The sequence below is a fragment of the Melanerpes formicivorus genome, unplaced genomic scaffold, assembly GCF_026170545.1.
Source record: "Melanerpes formicivorus ecotype bairdi unplaced genomic scaffold, bMelFor1.0.p_v2 SCAF_4, whole genome shotgun sequence".
Lineage (NCBI taxonomy): Eukaryota > Metazoa > Chordata > Aves > Piciformes > Picidae > Melanerpes > Melanerpes formicivorus.
This window is the reverse complement of record NW_027142356.1, coordinates 38,565,100-38,583,074: the sequence shown is the minus strand read 5'-3', so window position 1 is coordinate 38,583,074 and position 17,975 is coordinate 38,565,100. Positions and strand designations below refer to the sequence as shown.

General features: G+C 52.8%; 1 protein-coding gene across 2 annotated transcripts in view; it reads right to left on the bottom strand.

Annotated features, from left to right (window-relative positions):
• Nucleotides 1–17,975, bottom strand: part of KIT (KIT proto-oncogene, receptor tyrosine kinase) — an 82,234-nt gene that overhangs the window by 25,770 nt on the left and 38,489 nt on the right. For both annotated transcript variants that reach the window (XM_068137704.1, XM_068137705.1), the window contains exons 5-9: nt 16,223–16,382; nt 10,400–10,589; nt 8,878–8,993; nt 2,839–2,953; nt 867–1,060 (exon numbers count right to left, since the gene is read on the bottom strand). In XM_068137704.1, coding sequence (XP_067993805.1) covers nt 867–1,060; nt 2,839–2,953; nt 8,878–8,993; nt 10,400–10,589; nt 16,223–16,382 — 775 coding nt within the window. The remainder of the gene's footprint in view (nt 1–866; nt 1,061–2,838; nt 2,954–8,877; nt 8,994–10,399; nt 10,590–16,222; nt 16,383–17,975) is intronic.

The following is a 17,975-nucleotide window of genomic DNA, read 5'->3' as shown; positions in this document are numbered from 1 at the left end:
GGAAAGGGGGGAAAAAGAAACAAGGAAAGAAAAAAAGGAAAAAACAAAAAAAGAAAGAAGAGGAAAAAAGGAAAAAAAAAAAGACCAAAGAAAGAAGAGAAAGAAAGGAGAAAAGAAAAACAAAGGAGAAAAAAGAAAAGGAGAAAGAACAGAGAGATGGAGAATGTCAGTGTAATGCTGGAGGTGGTTTGCCCCCATGTTGCACAGCCAGAAGCAAAGCAGCCACCTCCTGAGCTGCAGATCTGGAGCCATCAAAAGCTGAAAGCAGAGCATTCAGTGCCAGCCTAAAGCAATCCTTTGCCAGGCAGCACAGAACCGTATCCAGCATGGCCCCAGCACCATAAACCTCATGGCCAAGGGGAGTGCTCTCCCAGAAAGAGCTGAAGGACAGAACCTCAGAATCAACCAGGTTGGAAAAGACCTCTGAGAGCATCAAGTCCAACCAATCACCAGCCCTAACTAATCAACTAAACCATGGCTCCAAGGGCCTCATCCAGGCTCTTCCTAAACACCTCCAGGGATGGGGACTCCACCACCTCCCTGGGCAGCACATCCCAATGGCCAATAACTCATTTTATGAAGAAATTCTTCCTCACCTCCAGCCCAAACCTCCCCTGGCACAGCTTGAGACTGTGTCCTCTTGTTCTGGGGCTGCTTGCCTGGCAGAAGAGACCAACCCCCACCTGGCTGCAACCTCCCTTCAGGGAGTTGTAGAGAGCAAGAAGGTCTCCCCTGAGCCTCCTTCTTCTCCAGGCTAAGCCACCCCAGCTCCCTCAGCCTCTGCTCCCAGGGCTGTGCTCCGTGTGGGGGGGGCCCTGCCCAGCCCTGGTGCTGTGTGCCAGTGTGGGGTGTGGTGCTGCTGGTACCTTTAATGGCAAAGTTGAAGAAGGCAGAGCTGCGGTCGCCGTTGCTGGAGGCCTCGCAGCAGACGGTGCCGGTGCTGCGGAACACGCTGGCGTTGATGGTGCTCTCCACCAGGATCCGCTCGAAGGACGGCACCGAGGAGTTGCTGTAACTCACTTTGACATCCATGGGGGATATGGTTGGTGAATCGAAGCACCTGGGAGAAACAAGGCTGACAGTTACCTGCCACGGGGCTGTTAACATGCAGGGGATGCCAGGTGCTGCTCCTGAGGCAGGAGAGTCCCTGCCAGGCCGGCAGACAGCTAAATAATCACAGAGGCACAGAATGTGAGGGGCTGGAAGGGAGCCCCAGAGATCACCCAGCCCAACCTCCCCTGCCAGAGCAGAGCACCCAGGGCAGGTCACACAGGAACTCGTCCAGGTGGGGTTGAATATCTCCAGAGAGGGAGAGTCCACAGCCCCCCTGGGCATCCTGCTCCAGGGCTCTGGCACCCTCACAGGGAAAAAACTTTTCCTTCTGTTTCCATGGAGCTTCCTCTGCCTCAGCTTCCACCACTGCCCCTTGTGCTGGCATTGGGCAGCCCCCAGCAGAGCCTGGCTCCAGCCTCTGGGCACTCATCCTACACAGCTTTAGCAACAGCAATGAGGTCACCCTCAGGCTCCTCCTCTCCAAGCTCCAGAGCCCTCAGCTCCCTCAGGCTCTCCTCATGAGGAAGATCTTCCACTGCCTTAGTAATTTTTGTGGCTCTGTGCTGGGCCCTTTCAAGCAGTTCCCTGAGGTCCTTCTTGACCTGAGGGGCCCAGCACTGAACACAATGTTCCAGATGCAGACTCACCAGGGAAGAATTGAGAGGCAGAAGAACCTATCTCAGCCTATTGACCACAGCCCTTCTAACCCACCCCAGGATACCATTGGCCTCCTGGGTCAATGCTACTCTCCAAAGGGATCTGGCTGAAGGTACTATCCTTGGAACTCAGGCTGCTCACAACACCTCACTGCCTTCTGTGTAGTGGGTGAAATGGGATACACACAGCAAGCCTGACCCAGCTGGCCACCATGAGGCTAGCATTACTTTTGGCTAGAGGTACCTACAGGTCTGCAAGTCCACTACTGGCTGTGGACCATTCCACCTGCATCTCAGACTCCAGCTACAACCAAGCTGTGGTCTGTCAGCTACTCCTGACAGCTCTCCCCAGGCATCAGTTCATTACAGCACAGATCTCCAGATGCTGCTTCTCCTTCACCTGTCCCACGAGTAGACAGCCAGGATTAACAGAACCAAAAGCAACCACAAGGTGCTACTGAAGAGAAACAAAGCAATAATGACTTCATGCCCCAAACTACACAGGGGGGACACCCATGCCTTGCTGGAACGAGACCTACAGGGGGTGAAAGCAGATCTTGTGGACAGACTTCCACCATGGTACCTCTAAGATGGAAGTCAACCAAACCCCTGTTTTACTGTGCTCCACCAATGCTCACTTCACAGTGAAGCTCTGCTGCCTCTTCAGAAAGGTGGCAACCAGCCATCAGGCTTTAGTCAGAACAACTCTGGAGCTGTTTACTTGTCACAGCCTTCCCATGGAAGAGAAACCCAAGGACTTTTATGTCTTGAAAAAAGCCTTCCCTCATCATCACACCATCAATCAAAAGGTAACAACCACGTCCCTGGGTGATTCTGTCACTGCCATTTGGGGCCAGGCTGATCCAACCCTTCCCTGGCTCTCAGCAGAGGGAGGGCAGTGTGGCTTTTCCTTTTCTGCAGCAGCAGATGTTGGCTAACCCCTCTTTCAAGTGGGCTAGTGGATTGTGCCCCTGCCTCCCCTCAAACCACTGCAAATGATGCAAGGGTTATAAAGCAGTGAGGCCACATGTGAACAGGACTGAGACATTTTATCCCCTTAAGTATTCTTTCTTTTTAATCTGTGCTGCATCCAGAACAACCTTTGGAGGCTCTGGGCTGCTTAACTCACCTCTGCTCAGTTCCTGGGCAGAAATACCAGTAGATGGTAGGGGCTGGGAATCCAGCTGCTACACACTGGAGGAGACCATTGCTAAGCATATCCAGAGTGAGAATCTCTGGTTTTGCTGCAAAAAACCAGAAGAGAGAGAGTCACACATAAGGGGAGCACAGACTATGCCCTGCCATTTGATCTGCACCTCAGCAACCTGTGTGCATCATCACCACCAGACCAGCTCTCAGGGAGCAGCTCTTCAGTAGGAGATTGTGAGACTGAGGTTGCCCAGGGAGGTTATGGAATGCCCCCACCCCCTGGGGGTGTTTCAGGCCAGGCTGGATGAGGCCTTGAGCAGCTGACTCTGGTCGAGAGGTGTCCCTGGGCATGGTGGGGAGGTTGGAGGAGACAAGCTCCAAAGTCCCTTCCAATCTAATCCATTCTAGGATCCTATGAACTCCCCAGGTGAACAAAGCTTCACATGTTCAAGGGTGTCCCTGCCTAAATTGGTGTCCTGCAATCACCAACCTCTAGGAAGGGACCAGCTCCTCCAGGGAGTGCTTGGGATGGATTTCATCCCCACTGAGTATTTGGTTTGATTAAAGATCCTAAATCAGCTAAGCCCAGACCTCAAACAACACAGAGATGAACAACAGTGCAACTCCCATCCCTGCACAGCATGACTTCACCCACCTGTAAAAGAGGAGTTGCTTCACAGCTACTACACCCTGTCCAACCACATCTCTCCTACAGCTGCCCTGTGTGTTAAACAATACCACTGCTGCCAGGAAAGGAACTCCAGATGAAGAGGTATCTGCTGCATGTTCTCTGCACACTATTTCCATGGGTAAACCTGAATTGTCTCTTCTGCACTAATTCTGCTCATCCTTACAGCATCCTCTGGGTCCAAGATTTGTGCTGGAATGATGATCACAGGCTCAGAGGATATCAGGGGTTGGAAGGGACCCCCAAAGATCATCCAGTCCAACCCCCCTGCCAGAGCAGCACCATAGAATCCAGCACAGGTCACACAGGAACACATCCAGATGGGGCTGGAAAGGCTCCAGGGAAGGAGACTCCACAACCTCTCTGGGCAGCCTGCTCCAGGGCTCTGGGACCCTCACAGGGAAGAAGTTCCTCCTCATGCTGAGGTGGAACCTCCTGTGCTGCAGCTTACATCCATTGCCCCTTGTCCTATCCCAGGGTGCAGCTGAGCAGAGCCTGTCCCCTCCCTCCTGACCCCCAGCCCTCAGCTATTGATAGACATTGATCAGATCCCTCTCAGTCTTCTCCTCTCCAGACTGCACAGCCCCAGGGCTCTCAGCCTCTCCTCCCGAGGCAGTGCTGCAGTCCCTTCAGCATCCTTGCAGCCCTCCCTTGGTCTCTCCAGCAGATCCCTGTCCCTCCTGAGCTGGGGATCCCAGCACTGGATGCAATATTCCAGGTGAGGTCTCAGCAGGGCAGAGCAGAGCAGAGGGGCAGGAGAGCCTCCCTGGCCCTGCTGGCCACACTCTTAATACAGCTCCACAGAAAGGCAAGATTCGCTTCCAACATTCTGGGAAGCACTGAAGCTGTCCAGGCTGCAGTGGGGCACTGCAGATTCATTTCACATCGAATCCACGTTCAGAGCAGGTTTTTAACGACTATTCTGCTTGCTGATTAAATGACAGGCAATAAAGCACACACATATTGCCAATCACACAGCAGCTCCTCGTGACTCACGCTGCAGGAACCGAGTGTTCTTTCCTCCCTGATTCAGGAGTGCTGTGCTTCCCCCAAACCAAACACTGCTGCAAAACCCTCAGCTCTGCTCCCAGCCTCACTCATTTGGGGAGGAACTGTTGTGGAGAGTGCACAGCACTGTAAAAAGCAAGAGATTGAAGTAATGGGGTTGTGTTTAAGAGAGCAAAGTTTGTGCTTAAGGCAAGGTAGCAGGGAAGGCCTGGAATCTTTCACAGAACCATAGAATGCTCTGGGTTGGAAGGGACCTCCAAAACTCATCCTGTCCAACCCCCCCTGCACTCAGCAGGGAGGAGCACCAGAACAAGAGGACACAGTCTCAAGCTGTGCCAGGGGAGGTTCAGGCTGGATGTTAGGAAGGAATTCTTCACAGAAGGAGAGATTGGCCATTGGGATGTGCTGCCCAGGGAGGTGGTGGAGTCCCCATCCCTGGAGGTGTTCACAAAAGGCTTGGATGAGGCACTTGGAGCCATGGTTTAGTTGTCAGGAGATGCTAGGTATTAGGTCATAGTTTGGACTTGGTGATCTCTGAGGTCTTTTCCAGCCTGTGTTGATTCTGCCATTCTATGACTCCTCAGTCGCTCACTGCATAGTCCCAACGTCAGGCAAAGCTCTGAGCTCAGCCTCCCATGGCCTGTAACACCCTGAGCAGCTTCCTCCTTCAGCACTGGATAGAGAGTATTTTCCTTGACTGTAATTAAGCCCAGGCATTATTGTGCACTGCAGTCAGATAGCAGCTGGAAGATTCCTCTCCTAATTGCCAGACACACTGCACCTTGCCACTCAGGAGACTTCCACACTTCCTTAATTGTAATTCAGCTCAGCGTTGTCAAGTTGTAATTTTCTTTCTGGCTCCTAATTTCAGAGCTGCTGCCTTCCTTACTTACTTAATGTCACATTTACTAGGAATTACTTCACTAATTTTTTTCTTTCCTTTTTTTTTTCCTTCCCTTCCTTTCCTTTTTATTTTTTTTCCCCTCCCTAAAAGCAGTTGAGCTTTGTGCCAGATTAGCATAAGCAATTGCTAGAGGTGTTTCAATCCCAGGCAAGGAGAGATGTCTGCACTGGGTCTTTCAGATCTTAGAATAGAATAGAATTAACCAGCTTGGAAAAGACCTTGGAGAGCATCCAGTCCAACCTATCACCCAGCACCATTTGACCAACTCAACCATGGCACCAAGTGCCACATCCAAGCCTTTTGTGAACACCTCCAGGGATGGTGACTCCACCATCTCCCTGGGCAGCACGTCCCAATGGCCAATCTCTCTTTCTATGAAGAACTTCTTCCTCACCTCCAGCCTAAACCTCCCCTGGCACAGCTTGAGACTGTGTCCTCTTGTGCTGGTGCTGGCTGCCTGGGAGAAGAGACCAACCCCCACCTGGCTGCAACCTCCCTTCAGGGAGTTGGAGAGAGCAAGAAGGTCTCCCCTGAGCCTCCTCTTCTCCAGGCTAAGCAACCCCAGCTCCCTCAGCCTCTCCTCACAGGGCTGTGCTCCAGACCCCTCCCCAGCTTTGTTGCCCTTCTCTGGACACCTTCCAGCAGCTCAACATCTTTCTTGAATTGAGGGGCCCAGAACTGGACACAGGACTCAAGGTGTGGCCTAACCAGTGCTGAGCACAGGGCAGAATGACCTCCCTGCTCCTGCTGGCCACACTGCTCCTGCTGCAGGCCAGGATGCCCTTGGCCTTCTTGGCCATCTTGCAGCAACTGCTTCAGCATCAACTTCTGTTTGTGGGAAGGCATTCTCCTGGTTATGAATCCTGCTTTACCTGTTTGATTACTGTCTGCTGATTACCTGCTCAAGGCAGATGTGAAAACATCACAAGCTACATCTTAGCAATTTAAGCAAAAGCCTTGCTGAGAGCAGTGCCAGGTCAGGATCTGACCCACACACATAACTCACCTTGGTGGTTACTGTGCTGTATCAAATAAGTTTGGGTTTCACACCTAAATGATGAGCTTTTGACTGAAAACAGGTTATCTATCTGCCCTGCTGAGACCACAGCTGCAATCCTGTGTCCAGTTCTGGGCTCCCCAGTTTGAGAGACAAAGACCTGCTGGAGAGAGTCCAATGAAGGGCTATAAGGATGATTAAGGGACTTGAGCATCTCCCCTGGGAAGAGAGACTGAGAGCCCTGGGGCTGTTTAGTGTGGAGAAGAGAAGGCTGAGAGGGATCTGATCAATGTCTATCAATAGCTGAGGGCTGGGGGGCAAGTGGAAGGGGCCAAGCTCTTTTCAGTAGTGTGCACTAAGGAACAACAGGTTCAAGATTGACAATAGAAGGTTTGACCTCACCATGAGGAGAAACTTCTTGACAGTGAAGGTCACAGAGCCCTGGAGCAGGCTGCCCAGAGAGGTTGTGGAGTCTCCTGCTCTGGAGCCTTTCCAACCCCACCTGGGTGCATTCCTGTGCAGACTGCCCTGGGTGATGCTGAAGAGAGACTGAGAGCCTTGGGGCTGTTTAGTCTGGAGAAGAGAAGGCTGAGATGGATCTGATCAATGTCTATCAACAGCTGAGGGGTGGGGGTCTAGGGGAAGGTGCCAGGCTCTTTGCAGTGGCACCCAGCAACAGGAAAAGGAATGCTGGATATAAGCTAGACCACAGGAGGGTCCACCTCAACATGAGGAGTAACTTCTTTACAGTGAGGGTGAGGCAGAACTGGAGCATGCTGCCCAGAGAGGTTGTGGAGTCTCCTCTGGAAGTCTGAACAATCCTCTGCATAACCTTACCTTCAGAGGAGGACACACTGCTGCTAAAGCAGCAACACAGAACTGCATCTGCAGCACACTGACTCACTGCCTGTGCAGTTCCTCCTGCTGACCTTGCAGTCACCACTGTCTGTCTTGCCCCAGCTTGTCCAGTTTGCCTGCAGTCCCCTCCTCCTTCAGTTTTCCTTAACCTCAGCCTTCAGCAGCTGCCAATATTTGCTGAGGGCTTGGAGTGCTCTAGCAGGATGGCTCTGCCAAGAAGGAGAGGGTTTGCTGAAGGTCTCCTGGAATTAGGATTGAAGTTTAGCTTCCGTCTTGCACAACACTGCTTGGAAGTGAGACCAACGCTTTTTAACAAGCCTGCCCCAGGGATGGCAGCAGGCAAGCCTGGAAAGCTGTGCAGATTCTGTAAGACAATGGTGACCTACACAGAAGCAGAGAATCAACAAGGCTGCAAACGACCTCAGAGATCACCAAGTCCAACCTATGACCCAATAGCCAACACCCAGCACCTCCTGACAGCTAAACCATGGCTCCAAGTGCCTCATCCAAGCCTTTTGTGAACACCTCCAGGGATGGGGACTCCACCACCTCCCTGGGCAGCACATCCCCATGGCCAATCTCTCTTTCTACGAAGAATTTCTTCCAAACATCCAGCCTGAACCTCCCCTGGCACAACATGAGACTGTGTCCTCTTGTTCTGGTGCTGGGTGCCTGGGAGAAGAGACCAACCCCCACCTGGCTACAACCTCCCTTCAGGGAGTTGGAGAGAGCAAGAAGGTCTCCCCTGAGCCTCCTCTTCTCCAGGCTAAGCAACCCCAGCTCCCTCAGCCTCTCCTCCCAGGGCTGTGCTCCAGACCCCTCCCCAGCTTTGTTGCCCTTCTCTGGACACCTTCCAGCAGCTCAAAATCTTTCCTAAACTAAGGGCCCAGAACTGGACACAGGACTCAAGGTGTGACCTAACCAGTGCTGAGCACATGGCAGAATGACCTCCCTGCTCCTGCTGGCCACACTGTTCCTGATGCAGGCCAGGATACCATTGGCCTTCTTGGCCACCTGGGCACACTGCTGGCTCATGTTCAGCTGCTGCCAACCAGCACCCCCAGGTCCCTTTCTGCCTGGCTGCTCTCCAGGCAGATGATACAGAAGTGCTCAGGTGCCAAAAGGCACCAGTGAGTAAGTCTCCTGACAGGCTTTCAAACTCTGCATCCAACTCAGCCCAACTACAGGCAATTAATAGCTTAACTCAGCTGCCAAAACCCGAATGCTAATCCCTGTGTCTCCTGCTCCACCACGAACTACCAAAGCTTTATGGTGTAGGCTTATTTCTGAGCTCATGTTTCCAGCTCCTAGTGGTTTTCCCCCCCTGTATAAACCACCTAGATGGCCTCTGGCAGCCTCAGGAGCACCTAAGGTCACAGTGGGTAGTAGGTGGATTTGTTTTCAGCGCTCTGCACTTTCAGACCTTGGCACTTCAGGAGTTTCCCAGCAGGTGCTTCCCTCCAGGCAGCTGAACCACGCTGGGACATCTCCTGCCTACAATTGTGTTGTACCAAATACAACGAGTGTGGCAATGGAATCCCTTCAGACTGTTCACTTCACTTACTCTTCACATAGACATTGAATGTTACAGAGGAGCTGGCATCAGAGTTGGACACAAGGAAGGTGTAAATGCCTCCTTCTGTTCCTTTCAGCCGGGTGAGGTGAAGCTCACTTGTGTAACTGCGAAGGGAAAAAACCCAGACCAAGCATTAGTGCAGCTCACAACCTGCTGAACAAGCTACAGGAGTGGATCCTAGCACTGGCTGTGCAGAGCTTGTACTACACCCTGCCCCACAACTGCCCTTGCCCCACAGCACCCAAAGGTTTTGCCACTTCTGACTCTCAGATGTGTGTCCTGACCCCACAGAGAATCACAGAGCTGTCAGGGCTGGAAGGGACCTCAAGGCTCAGCCAGTTAGAACGCCCCTGCCATGGGCAGGGACACCTCACACCACAGCAGGTTGCTCACAGCCACATCCAGCCTGGCTGCAAACACCTCCAGGCAGGAGGCTTCCACCACCTCCCTGGGCAGCCTGTGCCAGGCTCTCACCACCCTCATGGGGAACAACTTCTTCCTCACAGCCAATCTCAATCTCCCCACTTCTAGTTTTGCTCCATCCCCCCCAGTCCTATCACTCCCTGACACCCTCAAAAGTCCCTCCCCAGCTTTCTTGGAGCCCCCTGCAGATACTGGAAGGCCACAATTAGGTCTCCTCAGAGCCTTCTCTTCTCCAGCCTGCACAACCCCAACTCCCTCAGTCTGTCCTCACAGCAGAGCAGCTCCAGCCCTCTGCTCATCCTCATGGCCCTTCTCTGGACACCTTCCAGCACCTCCAGATCCTTCCTGGCACAGAGGCTCCAGACCTGGCCCCAGAGCTGCAGCTGTGGTCTCAGCAGAGTGGAGCAGAGGGGCAGAATCCCCTCCCTGCCCTGCTGGCCACACTTCTCTTGCTGCAGCCCAGGCTCTGCTTGGCTCTCTGGGCTGCAAGTGCTCACTGCTGGCTCCTGCTGAGCTTCTCCTCCCTCAGCACCCCCAGGGCCTTTTCTCCAGGGCTGCTCTCAAGCCAGTCCCTGCCCAGCCTGTGTTGGTGCCTGGGATTGCCCTGCCCCACATCCATGCCACCACCTGCTCCTTTTGTCACTGAGGAGGGAACCCCAGGCAGGTCACACCACTGCTAGGTGCTAAATGCTTCACTGGAGGTTTTGGAGGAGCAGGGCTCAGAAGAGAGCAGAGCATAGCAGAAATAAAAGTGTAAAGTTCTTGGCCAGATCCCTGGGCTCTGCTGGGGTGGTGGAGGAGTCTCCACACATAAACCACTTGAAATTCCTGCTTCTGCTTCAGTGGGCAGCAATAGCATCTTGCAGGCAAGCCATGGGGACGTGGTATGCTGGCCCTCAGATGGTGTGCTGAGCTCAAAGCTGCTCAAAATCCAGGTTAGCAGGCTCTGACCCAGCCAGGCACACGGCAGGCACTTTTATCACCATGATTTTCTCACCATAGTCCCTTCCCCTCTTTCCAGAGCAGGCCCTTCAGAAGCTTGCTGCTGCAGAGTGAAATCAACAGCACCTGCAGCCCCTGCTGTTACCTGTTATTGCCCACAGTCTTGAACTTGACATAATGGTCTGAGGAGTTCTGTAGGGTTTCATTCATGTACATCCAGACTTCCTCCTTTGGCTTGGGGTATGCCTCATATTCCACTGTTAAGTTGCCATTTTGTCCTGCATTGATGTCTATTGTGGTGTTCATTGTTGCCAACAAGTGGACAAAGCCTTTAGCTGATAGAACAGAACAGAATTAACCAGGATGGAAAACACCACTGAGAGCATCAAGTCCAACCTCTCCCCCAGCACCATCTGACCAACTAAACCATGGCACCAAGTGCCTCAGCCAGGCTCTTCCTAAACACCTCCAGGGATGGGGACTCCACCACCTCCCTGGGCAGCACATCCCAATGGCCAATCTCTCTTGCTGGGAAGAATTTCTTCCCAACATCCAGCCTGAACCTCCCCTGGCACAGCTTGAGACTGTGTCCTCTTGTTCTGGTGCTGCTTGCCTGGGGGAAGAGACCAACCCCCAAGCACTTAGACTGCTTCAAGATCAGTAATCAAACATCCCAGCTGTGAAGCAGGAAACCTCCACCTACTACAAAGCAGAACTTGAACCCTCACCTGGCAAAACCAAGGCCACTAACTAGAGACAGAGAGGAGGACAGGCCTTAAAGCAGCTTTGGTGGAGTGCCTTAACAGAAATAATTCCATCTCCTGGTGATAAATCCCCTCTGTTTGCTTTTCACACAGGCTCACAGGATGTTAGGGATTGGAAGGGACCCAAAGAGATCATCCAGTCCACCCCCCCCTGCCAGAGCAGGCCCATAGAACCCAGCACAGGTCACAGAGGAATGCAGGAATGTGTTTGATTCTACTCAAGTGTTTGTATTTCTTCCCAACAGGTCTGAGCTGCTGCCTGTCTGGTACAAAAGAAACAGTGAGGGGAAAAAACCAACCCAGACAAGATAAATTGATCATTGATGACAATATCCTGGAGTATTTAAGGTTCCTTTGTCAAGTGTAATTAGATATTAGATTTACAATGAAGCTATTAAAAAGTGTAATTAGGGCTGGGGGGGTGGGGGTGGGGGGGGGAAGTGTGCTCAATCCACAGGTCTGGATACCAACTGCCTTCAACTGAGGCATTTCTGTGCAGCTGCTGCTGGGTCTTAGTCTTCTCTCTGGCAGCTGCCATTTGTCACTGTGCAGCTCCAGCCCAAACTCTCACAGAGAGCAGCAGCAGCATCCTCGGTGCAGTTGGTTTAGTGTGATTTGATTAATAAACTCATCAGGCTTCAGGATTCTTCTGCTCTCAACAGACAAACTCGTCTCAGCCCTCACTACACAAACTCATGAGGGAATTAGAGCGATGTGACAGGCAGCTCGCAATGACAAGGCAGCACGTTTGCTGAGGGAGCCTGAATTTAGCCCAAAAGCAAGCCCCAAACCCCTTCCTCCTCCTCACTGCCTAGTAAGCAAACCGCTGCGGCCAGCTGGGCACCTGAGCTTGGAAAGCCAGAACCAGTGGGGCTTGGTGAAAGCATATGGAGCTGCCAGAGCACTTGACAGATGCTTTGGAGAAGAAAGGATGAAGCAGACTCACAGCAGGCAGGTAAAGCTTTCAAATGCTCCCCAGCATTAGCAAACAAACAAGAGAATGGAATCTGGAACTGGTCAGATCTTTAGCTCCTTCACAGAGAGCTTTTTTCCCCCCCACCCCCTCCTCTGCTACCTGGACTCAAAATCTGCCCCAAGAGCCTGCAAACAAAAGTTCATCCTTGTGCTGTCAGTCCCTGAAACTCAGCTACAGAAGCTGTTTGTAGTTAGATGAATTGTTGACCAAAACAAGAAGTAGGGCTTTTACCCAAAGCACCAAAGTGCTGCTGGTTGAGCTCAAGGATCTCAAGAGGTCTCTTCCAACAGAGACAATTCTGGGTTCTAAACCCACACATCATTTTTCTTGTGAAACCTTTAGGCTACCATTAAGGTGACAGTGATGCAGTCCTGGGATCTCTCCAGTAGAATGGCTCAGGCTGGAAGGGAGCTCAGAGCTCAGCTCCTCCAACCTCCACACCATGGCCAGGGACACCTCTGCTCAAGGTCTCATCCAGCCTGGCCTGAAACACCCCCAGGGAGCAGGCAGCCACAGCCTCCCTGGGCAGCCTGTGCCAGGGTCACAGCACCCTCACAGTGCCAGACTCTGCCTCCCAGGGTGCAGGGAGCTGGCATCATTCAGGTACACACAGGCAGCTCAACAATGAGTGATGAAAGGTATCCAAGAGACAGAGTTGATTTTAAGTCAAATCTGAGAGTGAGGAGAGAAAAGCAGCACAAAAAGGAGCCCTGGAGCAGGCTGCCCAGAGAGGTTGTGGAGCCTCCTTCTCTGGAGCCTTTCCAGCCCCACCTGGATGTATTCCTGTGTGACCTGCCCTGGGTGATGCTGCCCTGGCAGGGTGGGGGTGGATTTGTTGATCTCTGGAGGTCCCTTCCAACCCCTAGGATTCTGTGAAAGATCCCAGGTTTTCCCTGGCATCTTTCCTTAAGCACCACCTCTGCATTTCATGAAACACAAACCTGTTACTTTAATTCTCTCCCTTTCACAAGCCCCTGCTCTATTTTAGTCCCCAGACCTCCCAAAGTCAACCCTTTTTAAAGGCAGATTTGCATATGCAGTAGTTCCAGGATTTTTCTGTAGTTAAAGAACTTTCCCTCCTCTTACAATAAAAGCTTTCATACCATTCCCCTTTGGGGCACAGATTTTCTTTCATGCTTCACACTATCTCAGTCTTTTATAGATTAATTTAGTCTCTCCTGTTACAAAAATAAAGGGGGAAAATTATTCCCTGCTGCTCTGAGCTCTACCCCACCAAAGGCAGAGAAGGATTAGGGGCACTCAACCCTCTGCTGCTCTGCTGAAGATCTGACCTCCAAAGTTAATGGTGGGGAGGTTGAGGGGGGTGGAATTTGAACCCACCACAACGGGTCAAACACTTCTGTTCTCTTGAAGGTCCCAGGGAAAGCAAACCAAACAATGCTGCAGGAGTCAAAAAAAAACGTTTGAAAAGGATAAAAGGATGGAGTCCTGCCCTTCCCTCAGTCACTGCCCTTCCCTCAGTCACTGCCCCCTTGGATGGTAAGGAACTGAAGTTCTTATGGCCAACTATGCAGACTCGGAATCATAGAATCACAGAGCTGTCAGGGTTGGAAGGGACCTCAAGGCTCAGCCAGCTCCAACCCCCTGCCATGGGCAGGGACACCTCACACTGCAGCAGGTTGCTCACAGCCACATCCAGCCTGGCTGCAAACACCTCCAGGGATGAGGCTGCCACCACCTCCCTGGGCAGCCTGTGCCAGGCTCTCACCACCCTCCTGGGGAACAACTTCTTCCTAACATCCAATCTCAATCTCCCCACTTCTAGTTTTGCTCCATCCCCCCCAGTCCTATCCCTCCCTGACACCCTCAAGAGTCCCTCCCCAGCTTTCTTGGAGACCCCTGCAGATCCTGGAAGGCCACATCTTCAGAATGATCTTATTAACTCTTCCAACATGTCCTTAATTTATCAAACCAGCAGGTTTCAGCAGCTAAGGCAGCCTGTGTCACCCAAGTTAATGCACAGCAGCCTCCAAGTGAGTCTCTTATTAAACAAGGAGAGGGAGGGAGTTCGCTCCCTGTTAAGAGACATGAGCCAAAACCTGTGGAAGTGATGGCTGGTGAGTTCCACAGAATCATGGAATGGTTAGAGGGGAGCTCAGAGCTCAGCTCCTCCAACCTCCACACCATGCCCAGGGACACCTCTCAGCTACACTCAGCTGCTCAAGGCCTTATCCAGCCTGGCCTTCAGCACCCCCAGGCAGGAGGCAGCCACAGCCTCCCTGGGCAGCCTGGGCCAGAGGCTCAGCAGCCTCCTGCTCAACAACTTCTTCCTCAGCTCCACTCTAACCCTGCTCTGCCTCAGCTTCAAACCATTCCCCCCGGGCCTGTCTGCAGACACCCTGAGGAGAAGTCCCTCTGCAGCCTTCCTGCAGGATCCCTTCAGGTGCTGGCAGGCAGCTCTGAGGTCCCCCCAGAGCCTTCTCTTCTGCAGGCTGCACAGCCCCAGCTCCCTCAGCCTGTGCTCACAGCAGAGCTGCTCCAGCCCTTGGATCACCTCTGTGGCCCTTAATTTAAACCCATAAATACCTACCTGACTCAAGTGTGAACACAGGATCTAGAATTAAACATCCATCCTTACAAACTGTGTATTTAACTCCAAACATCCTGTGAAAGAGTTAGCCAAAAGCTGCTTCCATCCTAACAATTACTTCACACAGGAAGGTAAATAAAGTCTCTCTCCTTGTGCACACTGCAGTGCTCCTCACAGCATTATTTGAGAGGGACAGATACAGCTTCCAAGCCAAAAAACCAGCTGAGATGCTGATGGCAGTGAAGTCTCCTGTGCTTGGAAGGCAGGTACTACAGACATGCTTTGTGCTTCGGCTCCCAAACTGCTTAGGCACGGGGAGAGTAGGAGGCAAAGGTAAATTGCTTGCTCTGCTCATCACAGAATCACAGAGTGTAAAGGGTTGGGAGGGACCTCCAGAGATCATCCAGCCCAACCCCCTGCCAGGGCAACATCACCCAGGGCAGGGCACACAGAACACATCCAGATGGGGCTGGAAAGGCTCCAGAGCAGGAGACTCCACAACCTCTCTGGGCAGCCTGCCCCAGGCTCTGCCACCCTCACAGGGATAAAGTTTTCCCTCCTGGTCCTGTGACACCTCCTCTGCTCCAGCTTGCCCCCAGTGCCCCTTGTGCTGTGCTTGGCCATCCCTGAGCAGAGCCTGGCTCCAGCCCTGCACATCTTGATCCCCAGCAAGGAGGGCAGCCCTCAGGCTCCTCTGCTCCAAGTTCAAGAGCCCCCAGCTCCCTCAGCCTGGCCTCAGCAGGGATTTTTACCCAGTTAAGAGTGAGTGCAATTTCAAATTCAAGCCAGGAAGGATGAGGCAAAGAAGGGAGATGGCAACACACTGCTGGGTGCTTGTTCTCACATCACATTCCAGCAACGTGCAAAGGCTTAGGGAAATTGAAGCAGTCACACACACACACCACAAACACCTCCTGAGCCATCCCAGATGGTAGCAGTCAGCAGCAACCTTTAGAACAGAATAGAGCAGAATTAACCAGGGTGCAAAAGACCTTGGAGATCATCAAGTCCAACCTATCATCCAGCTTCTAGGCCCCTCAGCTTAGGAAAGATGTTGAGTTACTAGCAGGTGTCCAGAGAAGGGCAACAAAGCTGGGGAGGGGTCTGGAGCACAGCCCTGGGAGGAGAGGCTGAGGGAGCTGGGGTTGCTTAGCCTGGAGAAGAGAAGGCTCAGGGGAGACCTCATTGCTCTCTACAACTCCCTGAAGGGAGACTGTAGCCAGGTGGGGGTTGGTCTCTTCTCCCAGGCAAGCAGCACCAGAACGAGAGGACACAGTCTCAAGCTGTGCCAGGGGAAGTTCAGGCTGGATGTGAGGAAGAAATTCTTCCCAGCAAGAGAGATTGGCCATTGGGATGTGCTGCCCAGGGAGGTGGTGGAGTCCCCATCCCTGGAGGTGTTTAGGAAGAGCCTGGATGAGGCACTCAGTGCCATGGTTTAGTTGATTAGATGATGTAAATCAACTCCACTCACCCAGGTCTGGCTGAGAGAGTGAAAGGAGAGAGATGGAAGGAGGGAAGTGTCCCCAGAGCTCACCCCAGAGGATGTCAGGGGTTGGAAGGGACCCAAAGAGCTCATCGAGTCCAACCCCCAGAGTTTCTCCCTTTCCACCCTCCCCCCCACACACACACTCCACCCCAGCTCTCAGAATCGTTCAGATTGCTGCAGGAACTCTTTACCTAGTGCTCTCAAGGTGACTGTGGCATTGGCTTTCCCAAAAGGGTTTGCTGCTTGGCAGGTGAACTCTCCAGAGTCGCTCACCCCCACGGAACGGATGCTCAGCGTTAATTTGCTTTCGTAGCCATAATCACCCAAATTCCTGCTCTTGCTTCTAACAACCTGCCAGGGAAGGGGGGAAAAAACACAACACAAAACACACACAAAACAACACAAACCAGAGAAACCAACCAACAATTAACATCCAAAGCACTGGGGGTGCAGCCTCCTTCCCAGAGAATCAAAAATAGAAGCAATGCTGATTTCGCTCCATTAATATTCATCACTTTGCACAGCAGCACGAGCAGCCTCGCCACTAGAATCTCTCCAGCCCAAAGCAGGGGTCTGCTCAGCTGGCTCAGGGAGATAATGGCCCCTTCCTAAGCCCTCTCCCCTCCCCTTTATTCCTTATTCCATGTGAGTGTATGAGAAAGGACAAATGGACTTGCCCAAGGTCAGAGCCAGCTCACTCTGGATGCATTTCTGCCCTCCAGGAAGGTGAGGAAGCAACACAAGGTTGTATTTACACTACCAATGCTCCTAGCTCCAGGGCTGGATGCAAAATGACCACAGGGGATTGACTTTCACAGAGTAATTGTCAGGGTTGGAAGGGACCTCAAGGCTCAGCCAGCTCCAACCCCCTGCCATGGGCAGGGACACCTCACACCACAGCAGGTTGCTCACAGCCACATCCAGCCTGGCTGCAAACACCTCCAGGCAGGAGGCTGCCACCACCTCCCTGGGCAACCTGTGCCAGGCTCTCACCACCCTCATGGGCAACAACTTCTTCCTCACAGCCAATCTCAATCTCCCCATTTCTAGTTCTGCTCCATCCCCCCCAGTCCTATCCCTCCCTGGCACCCTCAAAAGTCCCTCCCCAGCTTTCCTGTAGCCCCCTGCAGATCCTGGAAGGCCACAATTAGGTCTCCTCAGAGCCTTCTCCTCTCCAGACTGAACAGCCCCAGCTCCCTCAGTCTCTCCTCAGAGCAGAGCAGCTCCAGCCCTCTGCTCATCCTCCTGCCCCTGCTCTGGACACCTTCCAGCACCTCCAGATCCTTCCTGGCACAGAGGCTCCAGACCTGGCCCCAGAGCTCCAGCTGTGGTCTCAGCAGAGTGGAGCAGAGGGGCAGAATCCCCTCCCTGGCCCTGCTGGCCACACTTCTCTTGCTGCAGCCCAGGCTCTGCTTGGCTCTCTGGGCTGCAAGTGCTCACTGCTGGCTCCTGTTGAGCTTCTCCTCCCCCAGCACCCCCAGGGCCTTTTCTCCAGGGCTGCTCTCAAGCAGTCCCTGCCCAGCCTGTATCAGTGCTTGGGATTGCCCTGCCCCAGCTGCAGGGCCTTGCCCTTGGTCTTGTTGAGCCTCATGAGGTTGTCATGGACCCAGCTCTGCAGCCTGTCCAGGTCCTTCTGGATGGATCCCTTCCCTCCAGCTGTCTGCTGCACCACACAGCTTGGTGTCACCAGCAGCCCTGCTGAGGCTGCACTCAGTGCCACTGCCCATGGCACTAGCAGAGATTTGTTAATTAATATCAAGATGTATTCATTTCAGAATGGAAAGCTCCTTCTCTTCTCAAAGCATTAAGTGTAACATGGCTCTGGGGCTCCACATGCATGGAAAAAGTGAATTGCTTGGAGCTGTTCACTTCAGGTTCTGCCAAAGTGCAGAATTTACATTGATTAATCCAGCCTTGGGACTTGTTATGATTTTCCAGTACAAT